Below are 18,573 nucleotides of genomic sequence, written 5' to 3' on the forward strand. Positions count from 1 at the left end.
ATTTTACTCATTCCATGTCTTGCTATAATAGTTCCTGCAAACGTTGCTCTGTTACTTTTTATATATTTCTAAAAATAACATGTTACTTTTATGTGTAATTATCACTGACCCACATTCCTCAGAGGTTATTAGTCTTTGTTATATTGCGTGTTATTTTACCATAAAAAAATGTGGTCAGTCGAGATTTCAGCCAATGAGGAGAGCGCTGAGGATCACGTGACGGCGAGAGGGCAGGAGGGGCACGCGCAGGGCTTTTTTCACACTTTTGTAAACAACATGGCGATTCACGAACTGGCCCTGCTAACCGACTGACCAAACACCGCGCTATCCGACCTCCAGACTGCGCTTCTCCTCAGCGCCGTACGCCGCACCGTGCGGAAGCCCTATCGGAGCTCTAACGGACTGTCAAGTTCGCGGCGAAACGACAAAAAGCTGGACCGAGGAAGTGTCAGGAGGACCGTCTGACAGCCTAACGGTAGCTAATGTTGTCGTTAGGTCGTTAGCATGTTTAGCTAGCCGAACAAAATCAGCATCTTTAACGTGATGAGCTAACAATCACGCTGGTAGATTTAGTCGGCAGAGCGCATGGTTTGTTCATGTCGAAAAAGTAAAACTAAAGCGGCTGTTACAAGCAACTTCTATCAGCTTAGCTGCTCCAGATAAATCTGCAGCCATTTATTACCTAACTCCTGTTTTTCCTTATCTTTGATTTCACCTGGCCTCCTCAGGGCAAACTGACATTTACCGTCTCATTACTCTCTCTGGTAGGCCCTTTTCAGTCTATGGGCTCTCAGTCCAGTTCTGGGATGTCTGGTGGAAGGGGCTCTTCCAGTGGCAACCCAGCTGAGCAGTCTGAAGGAGCAGAACCGAACCAGAGCAGCAGCAGCAGCCGAGGCCGCAGGACGGCGGACAGGCAGCAGGGAGACAGACAGTCGTCATCAGAGGAGGACGTTGACTTAGCTGAAGTACTGGCTTACCTACTGAGGAGGTAAACTGGGAGGATTGTCTTGTTCGAAAAGCTGACACTGATAATAGCATGACAAAAATCACATACACCTAGCATCAAGATAGCTCGGCAACAAAATGTAAACATCTCAAATAGTCCTTATAGAGAGGTGAGATACTAACAAGTTGTTTTTGTTAAAGTGGGTGATCACTAACATATGTAGAAAAGCCCTGTGAGCAGGAAAATAGAAGCACCTGTGCGACGCAATGCAATATAATATCCCTGCAATATCCCCTATATTATCTTTCATAAGAGCGCTGGGATTTCTCTTTATTTCTGCTCACTCAGCTGATGCATTTAGTTTGAATCAGAGTGTCAGTGCACAAAACATGAACACAACATCTAGTCATCGTGTTTCATGTTTTGAACTGATATATTTCAGGACAGATATTTAGAATATGAAACCATTTACAGAGAGGATAGGTGTCACTTGTCAGGTGTGAACTAGCTTCAGGACACTCTTCAATGGTACAGAATAGGCTGAAAAGTCAGGTTGTTTTTACGTCTTGGCTAAGGGAGCAAATAATTAAAGCATTTCTTTGCATTCCAGTGCTGCTATTTAATAATAATAATAATAATAATAATAATAATATATTTTATTTGAAGACACCTTTCTTGGCACTCAAGGACACTGTACAAACAAACGTTTCCAGATACACACTTTGCAAATGAAAAACACTAAAATCAATAGAGACAGGGCTATTGGCACCAGATGGAATACACAGTTTTGAACAGATGTGTTTTGAATTGTGATCTGAAATGGAGGAATGAGTCCATGTTTCTCAGCTGGGGTGGCAATGAATTCCAGAGACTTGGCGGTGAGACGGGTCTAGGGGACAGACGGGTGAATTTTCAGTGTGCACGTGCAGATCTGGGAAGTTTTGGAATATTTCTCTGTAATGGGTTTCAGCCTTTGGACGTGATTCTTGACTGTGTCTGGGCCTGTTTAAACAGCACAGCAGAAGAGTCAGAACTAGAAAAAGCAAGGATCTGAAAGAGCTGAAATGAATTCAAAGTACTTGCTCTTTTCACTCCAGTTAACGTTCAACTTCCCTCAAGTGAGCTGCTGATCTCCCACCTGTTGAAGTGGTAAAAGAGTCGCTGTCATGCAGGCTGGCTGGTGTCTTTCTATTTGACTGTAGGGCTGCAGCTGGATCGCTTTGTCCTCTTTGTCTTTGTTGCTCCTTTAAATTCTTCTCTAGGTCGATTTTTGCAGGTTCCTTTGATCATGTGCCAGGGCTTTGAGTGATTGGTTGTTGAGCTGATGTTGTGTTTGCGTGTGCAGGGGCCAGGTCAGGCTGGTCCATGGCAGCGGAGCCACGGGGCTGCAGCTGGTCCAGTCCTACTCTGACTCTGATGAGGACAGTGATGGAGCATGGGAGGGACGGCTGGGTGACCGCTACAATCCACCAGGTAACCTCTCATACACGCTGTTTATTGTCCATGCCATAGATTTCAGACAATAAGTCATTGCTTACATGGCAGGTCTCTTACTTAAATGTGTCTTTATTTTTAAACATACAATTTTGACAGCAATACAAGTTGGAAAGCAGGATTATTTGTTCGAACAGGAACGTTATCTTGCTGTATTAAATATCATCGCTTGCTGTTTGCTTACCAGGTAGTTGTAACCCACCCAGTGACAGAAATGAGACGAATGCACTCCAGTAATATTTTATTTAAAGATGTAAATTGTGTTAGATGAATGTTATTCTTCTATTTTTTTTAATTTAAATTAAATATTATTAATGGAAGCTGATAATAAATAAATAAATCATATTGAGAAGTTGTTATCCATTAACTAACTAAGCATGATCATCTTTAAAGCCTAATTTACAACTTATGTTTTTTGCTAAACTAACAAGGATTGAGTTTTATGTTTTCCTCCATTTTTGCGATTTCTACTTTCCTCCTCTCTCATTCAGTATAATTTGATATGAGAACGCATCCGAAAAACATGTTACTTACCTATCTGTTTGTATTTCTTGTATATTATAGCCCCTTTGTATTTTTTGTGCTTTTCTTTTGCATTTTATGTTTTTGCCTATTTTAGCATTTTGTATTTATAAAGCCTGGTGCACTGCATTTCACTGCCATACTGTATGTGCATGTGACGATTAAAAAAATAATCTAATCTAATCTAGTTTGTCAAGGGGGCAATTGTTATAAGTTTTGCACCTTGTTCTCAGAGATATGGATGAATGTCTTTTGTGTAGAAAGTTCTGACAGTCAAATATGAACTCATACTGAGCCTTGTTCTTTGTAATATTTTCCTAGTGGACACCCAACCCGACACGCACGAAGTGGATCGGAGTGAGATCCGAACTCAGATCCTGCTGGCCACCGCCTCCTCTGCCTTGAAAGGCCGTCACAGTTTCACCCACATGCTAACAGAGGTCAGACCACAAAAACATTTCAAAATACGTAGTTTTATTTAGTTTTTCAAGAAATTTGTGCTTGTTTCAACTCATGTTGTCCAGATATTTGAGGTGTTTATCACTTGTTTGTGTCCGCCAGCTTAGTTACCTCTAAATGTTGATGATTCTTTTTATGTGCAGAGGGAACAAGGCAGATGTAGAGGTTCCAGTTTTTCCCATGGAGAGTGCAGTCGTATCCGTACACAGTAAGCAGCTTTAATTTATTTTTTTTAATTTTTTTTAACCAAATTAGTATTAAGGGACAGAGAAAGGCTCACATTAGTTTAATCAGTTCATTTAATTACTAAAAAAACCTTGACTGAGCATTAACTTCTGTTGAGTTTTATGTGAGTCATAGCTGTGTAGATCATGTGAAAATGTACTATCTAGTGGAGATGACGAGGGACTGTATATTAAGATACTGACCCCTGTGGTCCTCTGCAGTTTCCTGCCAAACTATGTGTCCCACAAGGATACATACCAGCAGAAAGCCTTCTGCGGAGTGTACAGCGAGGATGGCAACATGTTCCTCTCTGCCTGCCAAGGTAAATAACATGAGAACCCGGAGTAACTGAATCAGATCTATCAATAATTCTTAATGTTTGTTTAAAGCTGCTGACACCACTAAATCACCACAGCCATTCATGCAGTGTCATGTACAGAATGTGGCTCGGCACAGACAAGTATTGTTTGACTTTGCTCTTTTTTTAAAACATCTTTTGTTGCAAATGATCTGATGTCAAAACTGCTTAAAGCTAACTAAAAAAAAACATTTAGAAAGTATCAGTTACACCCTTTGCTACTATTTCCTGATTGAACACATGACTTCTGCTTTATTAAAGTAGCTGCTTTGCAAGCAAGGAGCAGCAGGTCTCATCACCACCCGCCTCCCAGTCATTTGATTACAGTTTTTGTTCTCATTGTGATTGCTCTGTTGATGCAGGAACTTAAGTGGAAGCCAAATAACTGTCGGCTAAAGGTTTAAAGCTGGAATAGGCAGTTTTTTTGGGGGGGGCATCACTAAGTCAAAATGCCATAATGACAATTTAGGATACTGTATATCAAATTGTCAGATAGAAAGCTAGATTTTTGCTTCTCTTGATGGCTTTCTAAATGAGTTATGGTGGTTGATTAGCTTGTGTAGGTAGACTTACAGAAAACAAACAGAGGAGAGCTGCAGGAGGCGGTTTGTATTTTTTCCTTTCTCCAGATTTCTGTGTGACTCCCCTTTAAATGTGTTCCTAAATGAATTATTATTCTAATGTGCTTTTAATCAAAAGCCTGCAATGTATAGTAGATGGAAGAACTCCTCTCAGCTTATAGTTCCAGATGACAATTAGATTTTGTAAGAGCAGCACTGGAGTCTCGTCAAAATGAGTGCATCTTTTACTTACAGAAATGTTTTTTGTTTTTTTGTTTTTTTTTATGCTGCTTGCTGCAGACCAGAACATCCGCTTATATGACACCACTAGGGGACGGTTTCACCTGCGGCGAACAGTGAAGGCCCGTGACGTGGGCTGGAGTGTGTTGGACGTCTGTTTCACCCCCGACGCTCACCACTTGCTCTACTCCAGCTGGTCTGACTACAGTAAGGCTAGGAGGCCTGTACATTAACAAATGAGAGAACAGTTAGCCAGTCACGATAGAGTGTTTCCATTTCTTGATGTTTCTACTCTTTATGCTCATGAATCTTTGTATTGTCGTCTTGCTTCTTAACGATAGTTTTGTTTATGTACTCTTAACAAACTGCACCTTGCTTCTCTTGTAGCATAATCGAGCTGCATTTGTGTGCGTCTCAGCCTAGCCTTATGGACATTTATTATACGCAGATGAAAAGAGCTTGGAAACATACAGCAGTTATTTCAGTAAACATCTGCATGCAATTGCTGTGCCTGTGAACCAAATGTTTCAAGAATTTGATTTCTTTCATTCTCGGTGGAAAAAAGAGAAGTAATAGAGAGCCCCTGGTCTGGTCATAGTATCGTAGATTCATAGATAGATACTAAGGGAGATTCAAATATTCAGTAGCTTACCTACAAAAAAACCAAGTAGATGAAACAGGCAGGTTGGTAACCACATTAACATTAAAGTTAGTTTATACTGTAAAAAAAACTTGCTGTACAATACTAGAAATAAAACACTTCTAATTTTTCAATCTATAGGATACTAAATGTATTTAAAGCCAATCTACAGTATTTACACCTTTCAAGGCACCGTGATTTGACCTAGTCTAGGTCAGTCAGGTAGTCTGGCACTTCAGCAACTACTAATTTCTTAAAATTGCGTATTATTTTTTATATACACCGATTAGCCACAACATTTAAACCACCATCCTCATGTAGTTTTTGTCCTGCGTTGCCAAAACACATGCCAGCAGACACAAACTGTAGGTGTCCTGTGGTGTCTGACACTTGGACGTAAGCAGCTGGTCCTTTGGGTCCTTTGGGTCCTTTGGGTCCTTTGGGTCCTTTGGGTCCCGTGGGTTGCAGGTGAGGCCTTCGTTTTGAGGACGCATGATCAGATTTGGATATATGGGTTTGGAGGCTTGGTGTCTCTGTTTTGTTCCTTGAGCTATTCCTCAGCAGTTTTTGCAGTGAGACATGAGCACACTGTCCTGCTGAGACAGACTACTGCTGTTTAAAAGTACCATTACCATTGCGGGTGCACTTATTGACTGTAGCGTTGTCTAAGTGGGTAGTATGTGCCCAAGTTTCCACTGCAAAATGCTGCATTATAGTGAGATGATCAATGTTACTCACCTGTAAGTGGTTTTAATGTTGTGGCTGATAGGTGTCATCAATTTACTTTATTGCTGTTGAATTTAAATGTCTTGAATTTTGACATATGTGTACTCTATATGCCTTTATGTATACCCAGGGCTTCTGCAGTGCAATAAAAAGCAATAATAGTCATTAAATAGATTGGTGAAAATGAAGGCCTTAAATGGCATTAAAAATCATTAAATTTGATTCTCAGTGGCATTAGAAATTCTTTCTGCCGTTTTCAAGAAAAATATTTGATTATATATAATTATAGGCGATAGTTGCTCCGGCCGGTCAGGTACAATTGTTAAAAACTGCACGTTTGGAAAGTGCATGAGAGCTGGGAAATGGGGTAATGCAAATTCCAGCAAAACTAGCTAGAAAAAGTGGAATTCAGAGACTGGCTGCAGCCCGTGGGGGGTTGGGGGGTTTCCGGATTCAGAAATAGTGAAATGAGGGGACAGTTTTCATATAAAAATCATCTTTTACAAGAAAACGAACCCGTGTAATTTGTTGAGTTCACGGTTAGGGTCTTAAAATTTTTACAGTATAATATTAAAATGACATTGAAAAGCATTAAACCTGACTGGCTGATTTCTGCAGAAACCCTGTATACCATAAGCACTGCTCGCTGCTTCAAGTCCTACAATGTTATGTTTTGTGTTTTCTAGATGCAAATAGACTGTTGGCAAGTTGCCCGCTAGTGATGACGCAAAATGATGATTCATAAGTGTTTGAAATCTCACTTCAGATCTCACTGTTGAAGAAACTTCAGATCGTTAAAGAAATACTTACTGTGTAGGAAACTGCTGCTCCCTGGTAAATAGGGAGCAGTGTTTTAATTAACAAGGGAGTGATTTCTCTTATTATCTAAGTGTTGTTGCTTGGCGATGTTAACCAAAACCGGCAAGGGTTGCGTGATTATTTTTTCAGATCAGCTCCCCGAACTGTGTTTCTAGAGAACACTGCTGTTTTTATCTTTGCTTTTTTAGCCCCGTGACGTGATAAATGGTCGTGATCTGCCACAAATGTACACACCATGTTGTTTTATTCATATATTCTTGTCTGTGTGTCTCTCTGCAGTTCATTTGTGCAGTATAGATGGAGACAGTGAAAACCACACCGCCCTGGACCTCAAGTTAGTGTTTCCCTCATAGTAACTTATAACATTACAGAGCAGGTAATCTATCATTCCTTACCAGCCGGCCCTCCTCTCCCTTCATTACCACCTGGATGAATGATGCTGTCAGAACTTGTCACCCCAACATCCATCCTCTCGCTCTGTGTGTGTTCCTCTTGTTAAACGGAGAGTTCATTATTCCAACAAAGCAGTCATTAAACTCATAGCACTCCTATTAATGACATTGTTTAAGAGGTGATGCGTGCCGTCATGAAGCTTTTTGGTGTGGGATGACATGCAGTAGACATCGGAGTTGTGATTCACATGTCTTGTTATCGCCGCCGTGTCAAACCTGCTCGTGTGTGTGTGTGTGTGTGTGTGTGTGCTGTTGTGCTTTGTAGTCCAGATGAGAGGAGGTTCTGTGTGTTCTCACTGGCTGCGTCCACAGATGGCAAAGAGATCCTGGGAGGGTGAGTACAATTTTGCTTTTATGTTTCAAGACAGTGAGTGACAGAGTTGAAACCAGGACTGAAGGCTCTTTTAGAAATGTAAATTCAAGTTTCTTTTGTTGTAGGTGGAAGTTAAATGCGCTTGTTATAACCAGAGCTGTGAATTCCATTTATAGTTGATATTAAAGTAAAACGGATTAGGTTCAACGTGCTTAATCATGTTTAAACCGTTTTTCTTCTCTCTCCTTTCAGAGCAAATGATGGCTGCCTTTACGTTTTTGATCTTGATCAGAACAAACGAACGCTGAAGGTGAGCCCGCCTTTGAGTACACTTGTTCCTGCTCCTTTGCTTTTCCACGCCTGTTTCTGCATCCCATCTACCTCTGTCTGTTTGTGCCTTATCCTGTGGTCAAGGTGAGCCAGACACGGTGAAGCTAAAAGTGTGCCAGCGCACATAAAGTTTTACACCGTCCTGCTGTCTAATGTAGCAGCACAGAGTCCAGTTCCACCCTGCAGTGGGACAGTGGGGGTTAAATCCACCTCCCTCCTCCTCCCACAGCCACCCTCTGCGTAGAAGTCACTCGATGACCTCTACCATCTGCTTCACCGCTGTCGTACGCTCTTCCTCAGTCTGTCCCTCCCATTACCTCTGTGTTATGGTGTCTTTTTTTGCCTTATATCTCAACATCTTATGGGCCATTTTGCTTTTATTTCGCTCCACTTACATGTGAAGCTTCTACTTGCTATCACACAGTTCATATAAAGCCAAAACTAACATTGGATTCAGACTGATGTAATTACCCCCAGCGTTTTTCTCTGCTGAATGCTATCATTGCTATCATGATTGCAATGGCCCTGTTCACACATGGCATGCATCTTTGCTGATCTGATCAGTGGAATAGTAAAGTACTCTGTATAGGTTTAAATGATCTGATCATTTAGGTTGCAGTAGTAGCTCTGTGTTCACCTTCATTCTTTGAGCTGTGTCTATGCAAATGTGCCCCGGGCCATCATGAAGGACGACCCGCATACCTGACGTCCTCTGTATAATCCCTTTTTCATTCTCAAATTTTGAAAACTGCTTTTGTCCACGAAAATTTCTAAAAGCCCATTAAGCTAAACTAAGATTAATTCAAACATCTGGAGCAATTTGTTTTCAGTGGTACACACCATGGAGTGAAACTAGTTTGTAGTGTTTTAATTTTAATATCCATCAGATAAGGCAAGGACAGGGGGTCCTCGGTTTACGACGTCCTCGTCCTACAGTGTTTCGTTGCTATGTCAGAACTCGTTACATAAAACTAGTTAGCAAGCGGAACGGACGAATACATCGTCACACGGCACTGAAAGACGGCTTTGTTTACATTCTCCAGTTGTATGCCACCTTGGCTTGTGCTACATCCACTAACTTTTTTCCCTTCATTAGGGCTCCCAAGTGTAAGTCAGACTCTTCTGATGGCAAAGAAAATGGTGAAATGGTAAAAGCTGCCCAACTAGTTAAAGTCGTGATTGCAAACTTGACTAATTTACTGTGGCTCTTGATACGCATTACAAACAGAGTGAAAACTGCAACAAAAACGGAATAAAACAACATAAATGCATGTAAATAAATCCCTATAACTTAACCAGTAAGTCCCAAATGCAGTTAACTTCTTATGACATTGCCTCTGTGGCATTTAGAAAGTAGAGAGCCATGCATCCAGAAAAGCATGTGTAAAGCTAAACATCAAAATAGTAGACAGGAAGTGAGAACTGTCAACAGACAACATCAAAATAAAAGGTTTTTCAAAATAAAAATACACTGAACATTCTGCCTTTAGGGCAACACACCATGGAAGGGAAATTAGATTTCATAAAATGCTCAGAACGGTTCCAAACACCGAAAAACATCGGCATTATTAGACCAAGTTGTGAAAACAGTGGAATATATTCTTTTATGTTTTTATAAAATGACTCGTACATGCATGAAAGTCATAGGTATTCATGTCTTTTATGACGAACTGATCAACATCATGATGCAAATAAAAACTTTATTTAAACTTTCTCCGGAGTTCTGACTTAAGTCGAAAATCGACTTAGATCAATCTGTAGGAACAGAACGTAAGTCGAGGATCCCCTGTAAATGCATTGCTGCCTCCTGCTTGTTAAAAACAACGCATTTGTGCTTTGCAAACATAAATGCTGCAAGTGGCTATTTGCATTTAGAGCAAGAGGTGAGATTAGAACAAAGGTGGTCATTTGAGTCACATTCTACACTGACATGTTTATAGCTGCCCATTAGTAATCAGATCTGCTATTACATGTGGTAATGCCAGGTGTGAACAGGGCCAACGGCAATGCTAGCACGCTGATGTTTAGGTCTAATATTTACTATGCTGACCATCTTAGCTAGAAACCCTCTGCATTTTTTTAACCTTGTTTTTACATGTTCATACAGTCTGTTATATTTGATGGAGGACACATCATGAGCAAAATAAGCAGTCAACACCGTGGCTGAGTGTTTTTCACCTTGACTCACCCTGTCTAAAAAACACAGATTCAGTCGTCTTTGTTTTCATATGTAACAAATGTAAAACTCCAGTTCTGTTAACTTGCAGGGTAGCACTCTCTGGATCTTTATTCTTACTCAGAAGCAGTTTCCGGTTCAAACTTGTGTTGAATTACTCCAGCACTGCTAATTACCACTTCGTAGTGTGAAGTATTTTTACAGTATTTGTGCACAGTTGTAGATTAGTTGCTGCAACAAGTGGGGAGGAGTGTGTGGAAAGAGGTGGCGAATTCATAGATGTGCAGATACTAGAGGGGTTACATTTAAGCCATTTTAAGGCACAGATTATTTTAAAGGAAAAGCACTTCTAAATATGAGTTCTAAGATGAGTTTTTAGGTTTGTAATCAGTGTAATCAGTTACTTTGCTGTATTGCTGCACAAATATTTGGTAATTAGCCCAGCTGAGTCTGATGGGAATGTCATTAGTTTTGTAGATATTTGGCACAAAGGAAAATATTTCACAAATTAAAAAGCTGACCTGATGATGGTGCTGGAAGAAGTCAGAGTTCGTTCTTGTGGGACCATGAATACAAGATTTTATGTGTAGATCTGCATCAAATTTGGACTGACTAGCCAGAAGCCAGAGCAACATTTCAATGTGTAGAGCTGTGAAGCTGCCGTTGTTAGAATACAATCTTGCTTTTCCTACCTTAGGAAGACTTAATAGCTGACTCTGTTTCTGCAGACCACAGCACATATGCAAGTACGTTTCTACACAATACATTGAAAATATAGAATAGAATGTCCTTTATTAGTTCCACAAGGGGACATTTGCTATTTATATTTACATTCTGTATAATAGTGACGAAGGCCGACCTCTATAAGATTTTCCCTCCTTCAGACTCTGTCTTTTTGCCATTGTGTGATTGTAAATGTTTGTATTTTTAGCTATTGCACTGATGCACATGCTGCAAAAAAAACATCCTATGTAACTCAGTTAATACGTCTTGTAGTTCCAAAGCATTGCCCTGACCGTCGGCTGCAGAGAACTGTACCAACAAAGTAAAAGTCTGAGCCTTAATGCGCTTCAGTCTTCCAGAAAATGGGTCTGCCATTACCCCTGTGCATGCAGAGACACGCACAACCACAGGAAGACATTTTTCTGCACAAACATGTGTATTACAGCGTCTCCCACACAAAGGAAATCACACAGTCTCACACACACGCTCATTGCTGTGCACACACACTCCACATAGAAACACTGACTCTCTTTCTTTTGCGTCTGTCCTCATCAGATTGATGCCCACGAGGACGACGTGAATGCGGTGGCGTTCGCCGACAGCTCGTCCCAGCTGCTCTTCTCTGGCAGTGACGACGCTTTGTGTAAGGTGTGGGACAGACGGACGCTGCGGGAGGACAGACCGCAGCCTGTCGGACAGCTGGCCGGCCACCGAGACGGCATCACCTTCATCCACAGCAAGGTGGGGGGTCGAAGAGAGGAATGCTGCTGCTATTTTATCGCTCTGTCAGTAAAAAGTTCCCCAAATGCTCATGTATAGTTGGACGATTAGATGGAATCTGATGAAATGACAATATTAGCTCAGCTCTTTATATTGATTTAACACTCAGGTTTGTTTTTTCTTTTTTTTTAATGTTTATAATGTGCCAGGGGGATGCACGCTATCTGATCAGCAACTCGAAGGACCAGTCCATCAAGCTCTGGGATGTCAGGAAGTTCTCACCCAAAGAGGGATTGGCAGCTTCCCGCCTGGCTGTCACCCAACAAAACTGGGATTACCGCTGGCAGCAGGTTCCCCAGAGAGGTGAGGAGGGGAGGGAAAAGAGGGAGGCGAGAGGGAGGGACCGGTGGAGAATGAGTCAGGAGCAGAGGAGAAAGGAAGAGAAGTTGGAGGACGAGAGGAGGAGAGGTCAGACGGAGAAAGAATAGAGGAGGAGATAAAGACGAAATGACGTTATAAAAGAGGCAGAGCGCGAGCCGACGACAGGAAGATGGAGCGTTTGTGTGTGTGGTGAGGGTAAAAGGATATGACAGTAAAACGATGCATAGGGAGATGAGTGATCACCATCAGTAGTCAAAGAGAGGGGAGGTGAAGAGGGGAGGTGAAGAGGGGAGGTGAAGGATAGGAGCTCTGATAATGAGATAGAGGAGGAGATAAAAACTTAAATGGTAAAAATGCAGAATAGCTCTGTACTTTTTGCTGCTTGTTAGTATATGTCATTTGTATAAAACTGATTTGAGGCCAGGCGTACTTGCAAGGGTTGGAAAGAGATCAAATTTATTTAAAAATGACAAAGCTAAAGGAATCCACTTTGTTTTAACAGTGTTGTGTTTGTTTAATTGCTGTTTCTTGCAGCCCTGAAGAGACACAAGCTGACAGGCGACACCTCAGTGATGACATACCGGGGTCACGGGGTTCTGCACACCCTCATCCGCTGCCGTTTCTCTCCAGAGTTCAGCACTGGCCAGAGGTTCATCTACTCTGGCTGTTCCACCGGCAAAATCATCAGTGAGTGTCTGTCTGCGTGTGGACGTCAGTCTGTACGCCTGTTTGTCATCCAACACGTATGTACAGTCAGCTAAACTGTTTGCACTGGTCATATGTGTGCAGTCTATGATGTGCTGACCGGAACGGTGGTGTCCAGACTGTCGGGCCATGACGCTTGTGTGAGGGACGTCAGCTGGCACCCATATGAGGACAACATCATCAGCAGCTCTGTGAGTGCTGTTAGTGCAAACTGTCCTGCTGGAATCAATGTGTAAAAGCTTGGGATCATAAATATTACATTAAATCCTAGGACAGCCATTTTCAGAAGTTGTAAAGGGTTTTAATTGAGCAGCGTTAAACCAGACAGCCTGAGAATTTGATATGTTTTCTGGCAATTATGGGGATTAAAGTGGACCATTTGCAATGAAAAAAAGTGTTTTTTTTCTGCATATTGCAGTAAATGGTCCTTTTTAAGAGTTTCACCATCTGTAGAGGAAACTAGACTCCTTTTTTCTTTTTCTTTTACTAAATGGAAAACAACATTAAAGCTGTTGTCCTTTTTAACAGCAGCAAAACATGAAATGTTTAGACTAAAAGAAAGAAGCTACAGCATCCTGAGATGGGCTTCTGACATCTCCAATTTAATTAGTGAACAGACGTTGGGATGTAGCTCCGTGGTTAATGCAAAGTACATTCATAAAATATCAAAAACATGCATTTGAGGCAATTGCAGTGTTAAGGCCTTGAACATAGATGAAATGGGTAGGGTTAGCTCTTCTCCTGCCTAAAAAGTTCTGTGTCTTTCACACATGATGCCAAAACCTGCTGTTTGGTTGCTTGATTTAGTGAATGAAGCTACAATGACGGTGTAATGCGTGCTACAATCTATAAGAAGGTACCGTCGGCAGCACAGTATCAAAGCACTTGAAAGAGCAAAGACACTAAGATTACGTCCATATGTTTTGTTTTCTTTTTAAAACAGGGTTTTTGAAGTTAATATGATCTCCAACCAGATAAGCATTTTAGCACAGTTTCAGAAATAATCTCATACTTTGTACTAACACTCCTATAAATGCATATCATGTGACCTTTCACATACACTTTCCTCCAGTGTAAGAAAGAAGCAGAGGGTTGATTGGTTGGTTGTAAAGAATTCTCCAAAGGAAAAACAGAAATGGTGAATGCAAGACCAGAGATCTCTTTGCTTGAATCAACAACAAAGTCGAGCTGCGACTGAACATAAGTGTCTCAGGCTTTATATCTTTGTTGGTGCTAGATTGGACTGGCTGGAAGTACTGACCTAACCTACCATCACCATTAATCACAGCAGAACATTCCTACCAATGACTCTGACTTGTACAACCTAGCATCAACTGTCCTGGTTGTCTTCCATTAAAGGGTAGCCTGATATGGGTGCGACGAATCATGGAGAGACATAAGAAACTAAGGAGCACTCAGAGCGCAGTAGTCTGCTAAGGCTGCTCAGTCGTTGTGTGATTTCTGACGGATGAAATCTTTAAACAATTAATGGTCCGCAGTGGTTGATTTGTAGTAGGATCACAATCATGTGAGCAGGCAGCTGATGTAGTGTTCACTTGTTGTCATGGTTACAGTGACACCGTGCTGCTATTTCAAAGGGATACAGAAATCTTTAACAAATCCGTGGATCCAGACTATGAGCCATATCACTGCCAAAATCTAATCAGGTGGTCCTTGTGTCATTTCTGACCTTCCCTGAAAGTTTCATCCAAATCCATTATTCTGTTTTTGAGTAATGTGACAGACAGACAGACAAACCAACGCTGTCCGTCACATGAATCCGATGAGGCGCCACCCCCTTGTCAGAGTAAAAAGCTGATTCATTCTGTGAGTTAAATGTTCCCCCTACTTACTGGAAAAAAATGTTTACATCTGTTTTTGGGTAATGTTGCGAACAAGCTGACAAACAGACGGACAAACCAACACCAATTGTCACATAACTCCACCACGTTCCTTGTGGCGGCAAATTATGAAGCGAACATGGATGTCTTATTGTTTCCAGAAGTGTAGTGGCCATCGAGACTAAGCAGCACCAGAATGCTCAGGGTAGAATAGAGACAGCAGCATTTCCAAAAGTCTCTGTTTCAGAGACCCTGGTCACCAGACTAGTGTCAATATTAAGTATACAGTGGTCCCTCGTCTATTGTAGGGGTTACATTCCAGACCCCCCCCCCAACGATAGGCGAAATCCGCAAAGTAGCAACCATATTTATTTTATTATTTATATGTATTTTAAGGCTTTATAAACCGTCCCTACACTCTTATAAATCTTTCTCACACTGCTATAGACACTTCCTATGCTCTTAAACACTTTCTACGCTCTTAAGCCTAATTTTAAAAACATAGAAAATTCTATATGGGTTCTTACCAGTGACTATACTACAAAATTTAAATGATAAAGATGATGATGAATTAGCTGTGCAGTAGTGATGACGATGAGATGGATGTACAGCACAGTGAGAACGGACAAGGCGAGATGCTGAACTCCTGCTCTACATGGGAGATGTAGGAGAATGATGCTTCGGTCGCTGAGCCAATCAGAGCCCAGCGCTCTACGCTCCGCATATTATTTTGATTCAGCGTTCTTTCAATATGTCATAATTGTTGTTTTATAGATTTTTTTTTATATTTGTTTTAAATTTTTAGGCTAGAAATGCTCATTTTTCCACAAAAATTATTAAAATAACAAATATATAAAAATACCCATATACCACAAAATCCTGATATAGCAAAAAATCCGCAATACCAAATACAGTTTAAAAATATGTGATACAATGAGACATTGAAAAGTGAATCGTGATATGGCGAGGGATCACTGTACATGTTACCAAAGTTATCAGAAACACTTCTTTAGAAATAGAAACAGTATAAAATATATAGATAAACAGGCACAAAATAAGAACTAAAGACAAATATAAGTAGAAACAGTATAAGCGGAAATGTAAAATGTGCTTTTCTTAAATGTGTAAATATAGTGTACGTTGTGTGTGTTTTGACATCCAAGTTAAAGAAAGTCACTGAAAAACTGGGGTACATAAAATCAAAGGACTCCAGGACACCAGCAGAAGGTGCGGATGTTTTCATTGATCATATTTTTACTCATTCTCTGCCCTCTTTTGTCTGCAGTGGGACGGAGCGGTGCGAATGTGGGAGCACAGACAAACCCACCCTCTGGAGGAGGAGAGGGAGAGAGAGAGAGACTGACAAAAGCAGAAACGCAACAAGAGAAGAAGAGATGAAGGAAACGATGTGACGTCACCGCAGACGAGGCGACGCTCACCCAAACACAGGAAGGCAGTAAGCTCAGACGGACTGGGAGAGACTTAAATATTTTTAAATTCAATGCTGGATATTAATGATTACAATTATAGTGTGGCTGTGAAGTGTTCATTTGAAAGGCCTCGTAGCCTTAAGTGCAGATTAGAACACAGTGGGAACGTCACGGACTACTTCTGTATTTCTTTTGTTTCTGCCTCACTGTCTTGCGCAGAATAAACAGGCCAAAGCTTTTGGATCGAGCCTGAAACACGTCACTTAAAACATGCTGAAGCTCGAAGCGCTACGCACTGCACTCAATGAGCTATGAAACATAATGATAAGTTAGTTCTTTATTAGGGGGGACATCGCAGGGAGGACGTGATGATGATGATGATTTTGTATAAATGTATAGTATTTTAATGGTATGTGCATTCAGGGAGTGTATTAGGTAGTCGTCAGTGTGATAATTTGGCCTCAGTTTTGACTCTGCTGTTATGAATAGCATGAGCGGTGTCCTTTTTTAGGGGCCGTCACATTTTAAATCCACATTTAAGGATTGAATATATTCTAATTATATTGATTTCTAGTTGCCTGAAGTCACAAATCCTAAAGCTGATGATCATGTAACTTTCCTGAGTTCACCACCTGCTCACCCATTTGAATACAACATCTTAGTGGCCAACTCACGATGTTAAACTGAATCCTCTTCTCAATCCTGGAGGTGTAACTCTCTTGTTCAGACACAGCAGTAGTCTGAGGTCTTGTTCTTGATTCTGGATCAGCACTCAGTTCTGTAAACACAGGCGTTGATTGAAAAATACTGATTTTTGTTGGCCAATTTAAACACGTGTTTTGTGTAAAAGATTTGAAAGTGTTTGATCGTGTGTTCAAGTTAAAACTCGGTGACGAGGCTGGAGACGTGCGCATGGTTTAGAAGTTCCACACTGATCTGTATATGCAATTTTCAGGTGTTTATATCAGAGCCCATATTTCACTCTCAGACCGTTGTTTTACAGGAATAATAAAACCTTTCTTTAAATGTACCACAAATACGGTATACTGTCCTCATTTTTATCATTTACTGTTTTAGGGTTTAAATACGCAAGAGTTGCACATGGAAAAACATTCATGCCTTGTTTACAGCAAGACGAGATGCATTTTGTCTATTTTCTATGGTTAACTACAGCTGCCAGATATCCATTAGCCGGTAGCACACACACACACTGACAATTAGCTGCTACGAGAGCCGTATCGAAGTTGCCTGAAGGTCACTGTAATGACAGCAATGCAGTAAGTGGTCTAAAATTAGACTGAGATTCTTTGGCATGTCTGGCTGCATTCCCTGTTCCTGCTGATTTATTTCTTATAAAAGCTGACCAACACTGTGTTGGTAAATTGTATCACAATGTTCCATTTTAAATAATTAAATAATGTTTTAGATCATTAAGGTTACAGTCCTGAAAAATGCTTGTCCTGTTACAATATGTAGTAGTATTAAAGAGCCCATAATATGTGTTTTCCCCCTTTTTCTTTTTTTTTTTAGCTGTTTTTTTTTTTGTGCATGAAAAAGTTACAATGCTCAACGTCTATGCCAATTATTTTTTCCCACTATGATCTCACTGCTTCTTACCTACATGAAACACCATGTTTGAGGTTCCAGATTTTTCCTTGGCTGCTTACCTAAGTCACCATGTAACACATTTATAAAACGCCTTCCTAACGGCCAGCTTATCATGATCTTAAACCAAGAATGAGCAGCTTCCTCCCAAGCAGTGTGTCCATACTATTTTCAAGAGAATTTATCACAACCTTTTGGTATGAAACAAAGAATCAGGAATTTTTCCCTCAAATGCTTTGATGCGACTAAACTTGGCTAGTAGTTTCGGCCATACACATAGCACTAGTAGTGTAGACGTAAACTAGTTGTTTGCCAACTGATGAAAAACTCAAGAATAATAAGAAGAAACAAATCGAAAATTTTCTGTCTTGAAGAGAGGTCTTCAGCGACTGTTTTCAATTCTGAAAGTTGTAATTATTCTTTTCTATTAAGTGGTATTTGTCATACACTCAACAAAAATCTTGCCACATCTGTGGCATTGTGCTGTGTGATAAAACTGCACCTTTCAGAGTGTCCTTTTATTGTGGGCAGTCTAAGGCACACCTGTGCACTAATCATGGTGTCTAATCAGCATCTTGATATGGCACACCTGTGAGGTGGGATGGATTATCTCAGCAAAGGAGAAGTGCTCACTGTCACAGATTTAGACAGATTTGTGAACAATATTTGAGAGAAATGGTGATGTTGTGTATGTGGAAAAAGTTTTAGATCTTTGAGTTCATCTCATAAAAAATGGGAGCAAAAACAAAAGCGTTGCGTTTATATTTTTGTTGAATGTATTTTATCCTGTCTGGAAGAGGATAAAAAAAGGCAAACAGGAAAAGCACTCAGAGACAGCAGTATACCACCAAGGCTGCTCAGACGTAACATTCCTGAGGGATGGAATCTTAAAAAACGTGGCAGAAATT

At 40.7% G+C, this 18,573-nt stretch overlaps 1 protein-coding gene across 1 annotated transcript; it reads left to right on the forward strand.

Moving 5' to 3' along the window:
* Nucleotides 1-269: 269 nt before the first annotated feature.
* Nucleotides 270-17,097, forward strand: dcaf11 (ddb1 and cul4 associated factor 11). The gene is made up of 15 exons (XM_022217750.2): nucleotides 270-475; nucleotides 769-988; nucleotides 2,292-2,419; nucleotides 3,284-3,402; nucleotides 3,565-3,629; nucleotides 3,868-3,968; nucleotides 4,865-5,011; nucleotides 7,269-7,323; nucleotides 7,707-7,775; nucleotides 8,007-8,064; nucleotides 11,539-11,724; nucleotides 11,913-12,066; nucleotides 12,619-12,771; nucleotides 12,874-12,980; nucleotides 15,916-17,097. The coding sequence occupies exons 2-15, from the start codon at nucleotides 783-785 to the stop codon at nucleotides 15,991-15,993; spliced, it is 1,626 nt and encodes a 541-aa protein (XP_022073442.1). The 5' UTR covers nucleotides 270-475; nucleotides 769-782; the 3' UTR covers nucleotides 15,994-17,097.
* Nucleotides 17,098-18,573: the final 1,476 nt, after the last annotated feature.

The sequence above is a fragment of the Acanthochromis polyacanthus genome, chromosome 20, assembly GCF_021347895.1.
Source record: "Acanthochromis polyacanthus isolate Apoly-LR-REF ecotype Palm Island chromosome 20, KAUST_Apoly_ChrSc, whole genome shotgun sequence".
Lineage (NCBI taxonomy): Eukaryota > Metazoa > Chordata > Actinopteri > Pomacentridae > Acanthochromis > Acanthochromis polyacanthus.

What these genes read in the sequence shown, in the direction of transcription:
- dcaf11 (XM_022217750.2), top strand. Translation starts at nt 783, where the DNA reads ATGGGCTCTCAGTCCAGTTCTGGGATGTCTGGTGGAAGGGGCTCTTCC. An exon ending in TCACCTTCATCCACAGCAAG is followed by an intron (nt 11,725 to 11,912) that starts GTGGGGGGTCGA and finishes ATAATGTGCCAG; the next exon opens with GGGGATGCACGCTATCTGAT. An exon ending in GCAGCAGGTTCCCCAGAGAG is followed by an intron (nt 12,067 to 12,618) that starts GTGAGGAGGGGA and finishes TGTTTCTTGCAG; the next exon opens with CCCTGAAGAGACACAAGCTG.